General features: G+C 39.5%; 1 protein-coding gene across 6 annotated transcripts in view; it reads left to right on the top strand.

Moving 5' to 3' along the window:
* Window positions 1-14,163, top strand: part of rin2a (Ras and Rab interactor 2a) — an 87,048-nt gene that overhangs the window by 17,451 nt on the left and 55,434 nt on the right. For 3 of the 6 annotated variants that reach the window (XM_030748197.1, XM_030748198.1, XM_030748196.1), the window contains 2 exons: window positions 6,450-6,540; window positions 11,979-12,079. In XM_030748197.1, coding sequence (XP_030604057.1) covers window positions 6,481-6,540; window positions 11,979-12,079 — 161 coding nt within the window. In that variant the 5' untranslated portion in view covers window positions 6,450-6,480. Of the gene's footprint in view, window positions 1-6,449; window positions 6,541-9,226; window positions 9,313-10,797; window positions 10,913-11,978; window positions 12,080-14,163 lie in introns of those variants that run through there. The other 3 variants (XM_030748199.1, XM_030748201.1, XM_030748202.1) reach the window with 3 other exon arrangements.

The raw sequence follows: 14,163 nt of genomic DNA, 5'->3' as shown, positions 1-14,163 counted from the left end.
TCTGTTGTCCAGAATTGAAGGTGAAATCTTTCTCCTCACATGCAGAACCTTGATGACCAGGGCCCATCCTGCCTTAAAGAACTCAGTGTAACACATTATCGCAATACAGCCCTTTGCTGTCAGACTGTAGGCTTACTTGTGGTTCCTAGAATTTCTAATGGGAGGCAGAGCCTTCAGCTATCAGGCACCTTTCCTGTGAAGCCAACTCCCAGGTTGGATTTTACTTTTAAGATTAGGCTTAAAACTTTCTATTCTGACTCTGAACCATTTTTTTAGTAATGCTGCTTTCAATTCAGGCTATTGAGCCTCACGGATGGGACTTAGAGAAAGAGAAAGAGCTTTATTTGTCACATACATTTACATGCAGTGAAATTCATTCTCTGCATTTACCCATCACACACATGGAGTATGTAGTACACACAGCACAGCATGGAGCAGGGGGCAGCCAAAGGGCGCCCGGGGAGCAACCTGGGGGGGTGGGCTTGCTCAGGGACCCACAGTGATGCCAGCCCGAGGATTTGAACCAGGGTCCTCTCAGTGATGAACCCTCTTCTTCTCCCCTAGGCCACCACTCCAGACTTAACATGATCTCAGAGTTCTAGCCAGACGTTGATCACCCAGCGCAGTGCTGGGCTGAGAATTTTACCAGTTTGGCTATCTGGTTGTTGGGGAACAATGTGGTATTCCATTTTCGGGTCCCAACTGTCCTGTGTTCAGTATGCCGCAATGCTGTGTCCCTCATTGTTTTAACCAATCTGAATCAAAAAAATACTCAGCTGTCATTTTACAGATGAGAAAGAGAAGAGGAAATGGCTGCAGTTGATAAGGTATGCTACAATCTTGTGTGCTAGTGAAAAGTCACTGGTTCTGCCATTGCTTTTTATTTAGGAGAATTTGGACCTGGAAATGACATCGGCCTTAAATACCAGATTAGTACAGATGCAGCCACCGAAAATGGCCGGCCGATCCGTGACGCGACCTTGGCCGGTCCTTGGCCGATTCGTGGCCGAACCTTGGCCTAAACGCGATCCCCCACTAATGACGTAGGAATTCTGGCCACTGGTGGGAACGCCCCTAAGCAGCATTTGGCGAAAATGGTGGTAATGTCTTTTTATCCACCAGGAGGAGCAGTAATAGTGGAAGCGCATTCATTTACAGTCCGCTGTATACTGTACCAAGGATCCTCACATCATTGAACTGTAATTGTAAGCGGAACTGTCCATTAAAAACAATAGAAAGATGAGATTAAAGCGGTCATTATAGTGGAGCGGTGAGTATTGTCTGGAGGGACGGGCTGGGCTTGAAGTTCAGCCCGTGACCTCGGACAGGCTGTGAGCGCTGCACCGCCAGCGAAACTGGGTAAAAAAAATAATTAAAATAATTCTGATCACCAGCCGGTTTGGCCTGGGAATGACCTGGGAAGCCTAATCCTCTCATCAGTGTCACATTGTTCTTCCAAGTCTTCACAATGTTAAGCTTTTTGTTTGTTTATATTTTCCCTTTTATTTTATAATCAAAACTGCGACCAAAATGACTCCTTCTCAAACTAATAATACCGGCAGTCGTTATTGTATGCTGAGCTAGGGTTAGGGTTAGTAATTGCATAATAAGTGGATTAATATTTACTTCTTTGACTCTCCTCCACCTGCTTCATCAAACCTCAGCAGTAAACATATATGAAGGCAGCAGCTGACACAGTAACAGTGAGCGCAGCACACTGTGCAGTCTAAACTCTGCTCTGATTAATTATAGGAATGTACAGCGAGTCAATCAGGATTGTGAAACGTCAGCTGCAGAGCCTCCATCATCAGAGCCCTGAAAGTAAAATTAATAGGTACTTTCCAATAATATTTTTAAGGATCTCTGTCAGAGACCAGACAGAGCCATGACTCTCAAGAACCAGAGACTGAAATATGGAAAGAAAAAAAAATCCCTATGAGAAATAAATGTGCAACAGTAAATATTTTGTCCAGTGGAAAATAAACGTTTTGAATCAAAAGCTTCGGATATCATCAAACCAGAAAAATAGAACTCATTTTTTTCTTTAATAACACACCTTAGCATGTAGTAATATGACACGTTTCCAAACAACAATACATAGATTTTATTCAATGTTTTGATTGTGGCAGTGAAAACACATGTTGCTGTGCACTGAGACCATGAAGCCCACTTCTCTGAAGCAGCTTCTTCTTCTTCTTGGCATCAAAACAGAGGTGGAGAAATCTACCAAAAGGAGAAAGAACATCTGAGGTGAAACCAGTCAGGACAAATGATTAAATTATATATAGTAGTTCAATACAGCCTCTCAGGTAGCTTGTGTGGGTCAGCTGTTGATTTCAGCTCACTGCTCCTGTCTGTGGACCCGTGGTTTTTATGTTTGTAACCACTTAACTTCCATTCATCTATTTAACTCAGGGAGGAGAAATGTCAGGTTGGTGCAGGCTGGTGAGTTTAGGAGGGAGGTGCGTTTGGTTCTCTGTTGTCATTATCTGAAAGATTTGGTTCACCCTGTGGCTGGGCTGTATCTGGGGTTATGTTGGACCTGTCACACTTAGCAAGTTTCCCAGGTTGGTGTTTATGGTTTAGAACTTCTAGTTCTGGAGCAGCATCTGTGGCTGTGTAGGGTCCCGCTGGTTTTTGCTGTTTCTCCAGATCTGCGTTGGAAATTAGGTTATTGATCTCAGTGCATTCCTAAACAGGCTGAACAAGGTTATATATCGTCACCCTCCTAAAAAATGGTCAAAGACATTTTTAAAATTTTATTTTTGTCCAAATTAAATTTTCAACATTCAGTTCAGTTTTTTGTGTTTTCTGAAAAGCCTGAAAAAAATCAAGGGAGGGTGACGACATGTTTCATGGCTAAATAACATAACTGCTGCAGTCTGATGGTGACAGCAAGATCTGAAGCAGTGGGTGACGAGGAAGAGGAGGAATACAACAATTTGAAGAGATCCCTCAGTCTACAGTCAGCACAATGGCTAAATTAGTGGCTGTTTGAGTTTCCTTCCATCTGCTGTGAACCTGGAAGCACGGAGAACACAAAACATCTCTTCCAAATCTGGGATCTCAATTACAAAATTTGTTCTTATTTAAAGGTGAAATATGTTGTTGTGACCTGGCTTTTATACACCTGGCGGACCCTGGGTCATCAGTGGTAACCCAATTTCCCCACCCCCACACCAATCCCACACACATTCCGATCTACTGGCCCCGCTGTACATAACAAAAGGTGGCCTAATGAGATGTAAACTGCCATTTGGAGGCGCTTGGTAGAAAAAGGAAGTAGTAGTGTGAAAATGCTGGTAGTTCTAGTGGTCCAAGTTGTTTCACCCACTCTACTCTAAGTCTCAGAGTGGGCTTGGTTTGTGGCCTGAACTTGAGTTCAAGCTTCTCCAAACTCCACTGGTGTTGCTCTGCTGTAGCTGGTCCTCCATCTTCTTTCTGTAGGTGTTTTTTCCATCCCTGATTTCCTTTTGTGATTCCTTCTGCACAGCTCTCAGCTCCTCCTTATTTCCTGATCTAAAGGCTCTCTTCTTCTCCTTCAGGAGAGCCTTTGTTTCAGAGCCACAGTTTGTACAACAAGTAATACTCAAGTGAATGTTAAACATGGATTAAAAGAAAAATGAATTCAGCTCAGCTCACAAGAAAACTGCTGGATACTATTCTGGAAATGCCTAATGAATACAAGGCCACTGTGAGCAATGACAAACCTTTAAACATGAGAACCAAAAAGTACACATTAAGATCATTGCTCACCTTTATTTATGAGAGTGTCACTTCTCAAAATGATTGCATGCTGTCAGCTCTCATGGGTGAAGTTTGGCTTTGAGGGTTGGGAAGAAGAAGCTTTCCAGCACCTTTGGATTTCCAATTCAGTTCTGAAAGAGCAAAGACACAAACTAACATGATGTATGAAGCGGAAATGTTTGATTGTTGCTGCAGCACTAAACAGGTTTATAAACTGGTAGCTGATATAGCCTGAAGTATTAAAGATGAACCTCCTCTTCACCAAAAAAAAAAAAGATATTTAGTGCTTCTTATTGCTGTTCTCAACTCTGCTCCCCTCCACTGATAAACAACAACAATGTAAAACATATTAATGAATCAGTAACAAAATTATGGTGTTGAAAGTAAGTAGCCTGATGCTTCTAGATTAGTGACTCCAAAGCAGGCTGAGTCAAACCTGAGATGGAGACTGGGTTTGTTTAAAGCTGAGGACAGTGAATTCAGTCCCTGCTCACTGACAGGATTCCCAGAGTCTGGAAGCTAATACACTGTAAGTAATACACTGTAATACACTGCAAGTTCAGCTCATTCACATGTGCTGGCAGGTTTCATGGATCCTCAGGTTTGTCACAGAGGATAAAAGGCCAGCCAGACTTTCAGTTTATGTGTATAGCGCCAATCACAACAGTCACCTCAAGGCTCTTTCCACAGAAGAAGCTGAAGGCTCTGCATCCCATTCTTACTCTTAAGTATCATAGGAACCACAAGTAAGCCTCCAGTCTGAAGTATAAACAGACTGCTCTTTGTTTAAATAGTGAATATAAGAAACTTGCTAATATAAGGTTTGTTTACAGTGAATATAAAGAAATCACGGGAACCTCCCCAGCAGCCTAGGCCTATAGCAGCATAAACTAAGAGAGGCTTCAGGGTCACCTGATCCAGCAACTGTGTTCAGACCAGTATCATTTTATTTTACATTGTGATAAGCCTGGGTCAGTTCAGTGCCAGATTAAATGAAGCACTGTACTCGCAGATATTGAATATGGATGCACTGAAGCTCATCGGGATATATATTTGGAATTGTGGCTGAAAATAATCATTTTACTTAAGTAGTAGTCCAGAAGCTCATATTTCTGTCATAACATTGTTAATAGTGAACGCTTTCCTACGATATCCGCTAACATTTGCACAAAAGACGGCAAAACCCCGCAATAATCTCTACAAATGCATCTCAGAGTTGGGGATATCAGCGCTCTCTTACACCACATTAATCTAATTTCAAGTGCTATTGAACTCACTGCCCTTAATAATATCACTATATAAACGCTGTCCATTGAAATCCTCTTACCTGAACACTGCAGCATCCGCCGGAATTCAGCGAGCATGGCTTCTGTAGTCCTTCGTCTGTAGTCCTTCTCTGTCAGTGATCCTCCGTTTAGAACGATAACTACCTTCTCGACTGACTACGAGGTGCAGACGGCCCTTGCTGGCCCATATCTACGGGCCTGAAACCGCTAATAAAGTCAGTAATTACCTCATAACATCCGAGCGGTGTGAACTAATGCAATTTACCTGGACAGCAACGGGAATACGCGTGACCATGTCACGGCCGAATGGGGGGTCATGGGTACTGTAGTTCATTTTATTATTCATCGTTGATTCATGGATTTAACACAGAGGAAAAACGGGCTTTCAGACCACGGAACTCACAGAAAAAATTGGACACCGAATATAGCACTAACCATAAACACGTAAATATAAATTTAGGACCTAAAAAGCCCCCACAAATGTCATCGTTACAACCATAAGCAGCACCCCCACATTAAATGAAACAAGGAGAAATTCATGTCAAAAGGAAAAGTGGCGCTTAAGGATCGCAATTAAAGGCATAATTCAGCTTCTGAGCTTCCGGTTTCAAAAGAAAAGGGGGGAAAAAAGGGGGACAGGGCAAAAAAAAAAAAAAAAAAAACTATACTGCAGCTTAGAAGCCGTGCTCAGAGGCACGAACTTTATCCCACTGCATTTCAGGGCAGGTTAGAAGTTGTGCTGAGTAACACGAAAAAAGAGGGAATTCGTGTTCATGAGCACGAATCAATAGATTAAATTTCGTGACTACTGCACGAACTGCCGTGAGACCGGGTTGGCTCAGCGCAGCACCGCTTCTTTTTTAACCTACTGTATTTATTTACTTATTTAGTTAAAAGATGAAGTGAAACAAAGGAAATCTTTTGGTGATTCGCAATGGAAATGTGTGAAAGGTCATACTGACAAAAATTTTAGGCATCTATTTTAGGTTTTCAAAACTTGATACTTCACCAAAACTTTTTTGAATCACAGAACTCAACGTTTTTGTTAAGAAGGCGCCACCTTTTGGTGACAGTCTACAATTGAGGGAAAGGGGTGTGTTCATGCTGTAAAGTAGATACGCCCAGGAGAAGGAGGGGACTTCCAGCCCGACGACAGCCGGACGTCGGCCAGCTGGGAGCTGGACTTCAGCTGGCCGACGTCTGGCTGGATGCGGCAACTTTAGGTGGCTGCATCTGTACCAGCAAGCGGTCATCCAAATTAAAAAAGAAAAGGACTGGGAAATGCAATATAATTGCACCTGAATCTCTTTGAGTTTTTATTTTTTTTTTTTTGGGGGGGGGGGGTGGGGGTCTGGATTTGTGTCTTCTTTCTGTATGTTTCTAATTTTGTGTGTGTGTTGTGTCGCCCCTTCACAGACAGCTCAGCAGACACACAGAGGACCACAACATGTCTACAAGTATCATCAGTCAGCCTTGTAATCACGACAGCAAGGGCAGTTTCTTGAAGGTGTGTGTCACTCAGAAACATCATTCCAAACAGAGTATATATTTTACAGAGCAGCACTTAGCAGAGTTCATTTAAAGAACGGGGCTACAGACACCCCTGGCTTCATTGGGGAGGGGTCAGAAAAGTCAGTTTAAAGGCTAAACCCTGGAGAAGATGAAAAGGAGGATGGGACAGAGGTGTAGTTGCCTGAGTGTAGCTCTGTGATTTGTTTTTCTCTAACGCTTTGTGTGTGTTGTTCTTGTGAAAGTTGTCTGCTTTAAGGAAGAAGTGGCAGTCAACATCACATTCATCAGACCATGAGAAGTTGGGTTCTGGTCAAAAATGACTATGATGTAAAATTTCACATTTGAAAAAGTCATTGCTGAATCATGATCACATTGACTGTCAACTACTATGGTGGTGGTTCCTCCTCCCACCTTTTTTTTTTTTTTTGGGGTGACATCTCACACTTCTAAGTGATACTAACACACCCTACTCAATGTTTCTTTTTCATCAACATTTATTTATTAAGGGAAATTTATATTAGAACTTCATTAAAATTTAAGTCAACTTGCTGAGAAAATCCACAACTAATTTCCTTATTTTATCATATACTTGCAGTAAAAACTCAGAGTGGCACGGTAATGCCAGCGCCAACTGTTGTTTTATGTGTGTAATTACACAAAATGTGAACGTTGTCAGATAAAGTGCAGTGTATTTTCAATTGGATTTATTTGTACAAAAGAAAAGTCTTGCCTCAGTATCTTGTGCTTTATTTTGAAATGTGTTTTGATGAGAGTGGGGTCCTCTAACCTGTAGCAGATTTGTAAGAAGTGTAAATTATTAAAATAATTTCATTGTGACCATAAATTGACAATTCAATTACACAACTTAAAAAAAAAAGTTACTGACTTACAGTTACTTTAAAGTGGAGTTTTCTCTAAAGATGGAACACATAGCAGGGTAGGGTTTCAGTAACTTTATTTAGCATTACTAAATATTTCTACTGAATACTGAGGAGCATGCATTTGTGCAATATTGAGTTACAACTGACCATACCATCAAATTTATGAATAGTTCAGTTATGTCTACAGCCTCATTTCTATCTCCACCTGACTCCTGAAGACTGTAGAAAGAAAATAATTTTCTGTGTTGCTGTGAGTCAGTTGTGAGTCAACACATCTTGAATGTAAATATGACATTCACTTTGTTTTTATTGTCTCTCCTTCATGTCATTCATTAATGGTTGGATCATGTAAAACCTTATAAAGATGAAATAATTGGATCTTACAAACTGCGTATACAGTAAAAATTGACTAAGTCTGATCCAAATGGTCCATGGAATTTCATCCGAGTTGTAAAAAATCCATCTTAAAGGTAAGCTGGATAAAATTGGACTCTAAAAAGTTCTTCATAATATCCGACAGTTTGGGGTATCATATCAAATTTCACTGCAATGGCTTTGTGCTTCATCCCTGGATTTGCTTCCACAAATTTTATTAAAAAAAAAAATAAAATAATATATATATAAATTTTTTTTTTTTGCTTGTAAGTGTGAGATTGTAGCTTATGTTTGACTCCTGTGCTTGCCATGATGAAATAAACAATGAAATAAACTTATTTGCCCAGTGCAGCCAATCCAGACGTCACATGACTGTATAGACACTCAAGTAATCTCCAGATGTTGTTGGTGTATGTAGTTGTACATGAATGAGTCAGTGCATAGAGTTTGCATACATAGTAGTTACTGGAATTGGGTGTGGTGGGAGCTGCAGGAGGGCTTTAGCGCTAAAGTCATCCAACTTCTGAGATCACATTTAATTGGAAATGCATTACAATGGGACCAGATCTTTGATCTGAGGTAGGCAAAAATTTGACTCATATGATCCAATTTAGGTCATGGTTTTATTGGAAATAATAAAACTACACGTTTCAGTTTTTTATTTGTAAAAAATGTTTTGAATCATGTGTAATTTTCTTTCCACTTCACAATTGTATACCACTTTGTGTTGGTCTTTCACATTAAATTCCAGTGAAATATATTTATGTTTGTGGTTGTAATGTGTCAAAATATGGAAAAGTTCAAGAAGTATGAATACTTTTGCAAGCCACTCTATAATTCGGACAAGCTTGAAAGTCAATAGTTGGTATGACATGCTTTATTCTTCAATATAGCCTAAACTCTGGCACATTTTTGTGTAATTTTTTAAGTAGTAGGAATATTTCTCTAGGTTTCTTGAAAGACATTCAAAACTCTTTTGTCTGGGCTCTGTGGAGGCCAATTCATGAGTCATAGCGTTCCATTGTCCATTGTGTAGTTTTCTAGTATGCCCTGAACAGCTGTATGTAGAGTGTGTCTCTTGGCATTAGCTGCTGCCAATCAGATCCTTTCCAGATCATATTGTGTGGTGGATCGAAACCTGTTGGTATTTTTCTGCATTCATAATTCCATCAGTTTTGTCAACATGCTGGCTGAAATGCAGTCCCCAAACCATGACAGAGGCCACTGTGATTTACAGATGGCTGTAGATACACCGCTGTACCTTTCTTCTGATCTCCTCCTTTAATGCTGATGGACAAAAGTTTCAAATTTAGATTTCTCAATCCAAAGGCCAGTTTCCACTGATTTTTTTTTTTTTTTAAATCTTTTTCAGTCCAGTCCTTGTGTAATTTGCCATACCTCAGCCTTTTCTCTGTTTCCCTTAAGAATGGCTTCTTGACAGCCACCCTTCCATTGTGACCATTTCTGATGAGACTTCAGTGAACAGTAGAAGAGCCAGAAGCATCCCTCAGGTCTGGTGTCATGTCTTTTTGGATTTTTTTTTTTCTTTTCAATTTTTGACTTCAGATATTGTGTATATATCTGTATATAGGTATTCATTGTAGTACAGATTTTTTTTTTTTTTTTTTTTTTTTTTTAATTTGAAAGACTATTCTTTTTTTTTTTTTTCCTTTTTTTTGCCTTCCACTTGTCCAGTTTATGACACTGCACACCAAGTTTTTAATCTAATGGCATTTTTGGGAATCAGCTTGTTGGTGCACAGAAACTATTCTCTCTGTCAAACCACGTTACCTTTAGCATTTTTGCTGTAGGAAGGAAGTGATTAGGTTACACTTTAAATTTGGTTCTTTGCCAAGTTGTCTGTTATTTATAGACACAACACTGGTTCATACCTTGAGTTGGGAGCCTTTGTTTTTTGGGGTTTTTTTTATATAAAGCCTGTCATGTCTGGCAGTGTTTGCAAGCAGAATCGTGATCTGAATGTACTGTTGTGCCAAACATATTTATTCTTCCAAGATAAGCTCTATAAGCTTTTCTTGTTAATGTTTGTGTTTTTATTTTATTTATTTATTTGTGTACATATACATTTAATTCCAGTTGACAGGCTGAGGAAAGAGAAGGGGGGGGGGGAGAGAAGACAGAAAAAGAGGACAGAGCACCACTACACTAACCAAAACAATTCAAATGCTGCAACTACAAAAGAAAGAAAAAAGACAACATACCAAAAAACAAAACAAGCAGTACCTGGAAAAATAACTATGTGGAAAAGGCACAACAAAATGAAGCATGGTTGTGTAAGAACAACAATTTCGTTATGCTGTGATTGCGTTAGTGTCTGTGTCTATGTCATGAAATGCACCCGTGGCCGCAAAGAAAAGTGCTTGAATATTTTAAGCTTTCATCAGCTGTGGGTCTGAAGTCAGTATAAAATGAGTGCAGCTTGGCTTTCTCTTAGTGTAGATTTTGCCCTCTTTGGCATCTGGCCAGTCTCCATGCCAAGGACATATATTTTCCTGTTTGAAATGTGAAGGATTATATTTGGTAGTTAAAGCTAGTTTTATTGCCTGTTGAAAATTCAGCATTGACACTGTATGTCGACAGATATGGTCACATAGCTGTTTTGTTTAATATTCATCTGGTTTAGGAAATCCCTTTTTTTTTCTTAAACATTTACAGTTTGTAAGTGCTCATATTTTCAAACAGATTCAAAGTGAATACATTTACTCACAGACTAGCATTACAATAAGTACTTTCGAATTCAAAACAAAGTTCTGATAGAGTTAAAGTTGAGTGGTAATGCAGCTCTCCCAAGGTGGAGTTTGCATGGGGAAAAAAAGCACGTCAGTGTCTGTGGCTTAATTCAGAAAGTATTAGTCTTTTGAAACGTTGGATGTTGTGAACCTCAAATGTGCCTTTTTAAAAAAAAAAATGAATGAGTCAGAATATTTGATTTCCTCTGAAACAGCTGAGCTAAAGGTTTCCTCATTCTGCTGAAGTTGCAGATGTGAGGTTGCCCAACAGAAACTGGGACCAACTGGATTCATTACTGGGAAGTGAAACCAATGACATCACACTGACAAGGCAGACTGAAGGGAAAAAGATGAAACAAAGGTGAAATTTGTGTCAAACTGTTCTCTTAGCTAAACAGTTTTTGTTTTTCTAAAAAAAAAAAAATTTAAGTAGGAAAAAAAAAACAAGAACAAAAAACAGGAAAGAATTTTTTTTTTTTTTTTGGTCAGTTTTGCAAATGCACTCCTTTCATTAGATGTATCCCTGGTTTTTTTCGGTTTGTTTTTTTGTCTGCTGTAAGTGCACCTGTAATAGCTCATTATTGTGAGAGTTGCTGGCTGATCTAAAAGTTTTCCCTCAGTTGGATATGCCTAATATTAAGGCCTTCTTAATAAGGGCTTATTAATAGGTAAGACATGGCTTTTAAGTCCCGAAAAAGATGCTTATGATTTTAAAATTGTTAATAATAGATTTATAATGTTGGATTCATACATGACCACACGTTCATAAGTAACTTGTTTAAAAATGCCTTCATGGATTAAGCCTTGAGATGGTCGAAACATTTTATAATAGCATTCAAAAAAAAGAAACAAACTTCACTCACCTCAGCATTACATAATTTAAATCCAATTTATCTGATTGTCATTCAGACAGAATGCAAATGTTTGCAAGTGTTTGTTTTCAGGTTATTGTAATCCAAACAGAGCTTCATTGAAGCTATGTTCTTGTGGTCTTATGTTCTTGACTAGTGAACAATACAGGCTGTTTGTGGAACCTATATGGAGATGAAGATTTACTAACAGACAGGAAAACACAAATTATTTCCTGTGCAACAACTTGTGTTGGTCAATGGAAAGTGGTTAGGTCAGGCATAGACTATCTCGCAACCACAAACACACACTTGTACTTGTCTTCAAAAAGGATTTTCATGGATAAAATTCTTAAACACGCCCTAATAAAATAAACAAAATATAAACGCAGATTCTAACCTGAGCCATAAAGTCCTTTCTGAATCCTAAAACATCTTTTGAAGGTCAAAATGTCCCCAGTCTCTAAAGAAATGGCCTCTCTCCCAAGAGCCAAAGGTCAGATTGATCCTCAGAAAGTTTATACCACACAAAACTCAGCAGAAACATGTTGATCACGGAGTCTGTCTCTGTCTGTGTAGCTGATCGACTCATTTGCCTGGGAAATTGTCACGCTGAAGAAGGAGATGGGGAAAAACAGTGAGTCTGGAGGAGGAGACCAGAAGACAGAAAATCTTGTGGGGTGAGCTCATACTGTATCTCTATTTAACACCATTCCCAAATTGTGTGTTCGCACATGTGCTTCTATACCTTATTTGATTCATTCTAGAGTAGTTTTCTGTTGCTGCCAGTAGAGGGCACTCCTCACAGGCCTTTAGAGCTTGATATGTGAAAGAATGTATGCTATATGTTGATCACTGAGCTATGTTACGTATGATAAACAGGACTTGTTCGGCAGCATGTTTCCCGCTCTTTTTTTTTTTTTTTTTTTTTTTTTTGACTCCGGTAAAAATGTGCAACTTGCCTGTAAACAAGCAATGCTTGCCCATGGATGTAATTTCAAGAAGGAGGGTTCAGTGTGAATTTCAGTGATTTATTCCTCTGAGAGACAGTTTCTGTAGAATTTAGAAAGTACCTGTTACCTGTTGAGGAAGTGAGAAAGAGGTTGGTAGACAAACACACTGTCACAAAGTCTGTGCTGGAGTTCTTAAAACTAAATTCACAGTATCAGTCATGGCTTTTTTTTTGCTTTTTAAAAATACTTTTAGTGCTACCTACACAGTGTGAAAGTGTGTGTGGGCAACTTAATATGTAGTGAGAGCTGGAGGAATTGTGGGTAATCACAGTAGGAGAATTTTCTGCATTAGTGAATAAAAAATTAAGTTAATGTGTGCACGTCTGTGTGTCTTTGGACTGTGGGAAGAAACCAGTGCAACAAAGAGAGAGTATGCAAACTCCACACAGAAAAGCCCCTAGCAAAAAAAAAAAAAAAAAATCAAACTTCATAAATGTCCTTACTGAGGCAACCACTGCACCACTTTGTGGCCTACAGATTTTCCACAGCAAAGCCCTGTGTAAAATTGAAGAGTTTCTGTTCTGGAAATGTTTGCATCAGCATTCTCAGCATAGACTATACAGTGCTGTGAAAAAAGTATGTACTTCCTGATTTTTATTTTTTATTTTTTTGCATTATTGTAAATTTTAAAAAGAACAGAAAAAAGAACAGAAAAGGCTAAAGTGCCAAGCAAAAACTCCAGGCAAGTGTGCAACATGCCCTTGTGCTATCAGTGTTTATGTTGAAAAACTGGGGGCTGTGTGAGCATAATTTTGTAATGCTTTATATTCACAAGTATTCTTCTAAATACATTTCTACTGCAGGTCTATATTTACTCACAAATCAGGGATTAAAGTATAAAAAATATTTTGACGGGGAAGGGGTCCTTCCGGTACTGGATGGTCACCAGTGCTAATATCTGCGCTCGCTAGCAGTATGTCCGGGAGCTGAAGTAGAGAAAAAAATAACAGCTAAAATTTCCAGCACAGCGTGCACAACACATAAACAAGGCAGAGAGCGGTGGAGGCATGGAAAAACATGTCAGTGATCATCCACTCAGGGAATCTGTTGTAGCAACGGAGAATCTGAGGGGTTGTTTTCTAACTCCTGATCCACTCGATTCTAGTAGGTGGTGGTAATGCAGCTCTAAGCTGGTTTGGTCAACCACAAACCCACAAGAAGAAGAAGACAACGGAGAACTGTAATGCAGCTAATGTGAGCAAAACATTATTTAATGTATCGGATTGCATTTTTTATTTCTTTCCGATATCCGATCCAGTAATTTAGGCCAGTATCGGACCGATACTGAATATCGGCTCGGCGCATCCCTAGTCAGTACTCTAGCTGCAGCATTTTGGATCAGCTGAAGCTAAGCTATTAGCTACTCTTAGCTAGCAAATCCCTAAAAGCACACTAAATGAATAATGTGACTAGCATGGTGGCGCAGTGGTTAGCACTATTGCCTCACAGCACGAAGGTGTGAGTTTGAATCCACCTTGGCCAGGGCCTTTCTGTTTGGTGTTTGCATGTTCTCCATGGTTTTTTTTTTTTTCGGGTACTCTGCTTTCCTCCCACAGTCCAAAGACAAGCAGTTAGTGGAGTTAGGGTAATTGGTGATTCTAAATTGCTCACAGATGTGAATGTGAGTGTAAATGGTTGTCTGTCTCTCAGTGTTAGGCCTGCAACAGGCTGGCACCAGTACAGGGTGTACCCTGTCTCTTGCCCTATGCCCTAGTTTTTCTTTGCCCAAAATTGTCCTTTGAACTCCCTTT

The sequence above is a fragment of the Archocentrus centrarchus genome, chromosome 15 (assembly GCF_007364275.1).
Source record: "Archocentrus centrarchus isolate MPI-CPG fArcCen1 chromosome 15, fArcCen1, whole genome shotgun sequence".
NCBI lineage: Eukaryota > Metazoa > Chordata > Actinopteri > Cichliformes > Cichlidae > Archocentrus > Archocentrus centrarchus.
This window is presented reverse-complemented; position numbering and strand designations above follow the sequence as displayed.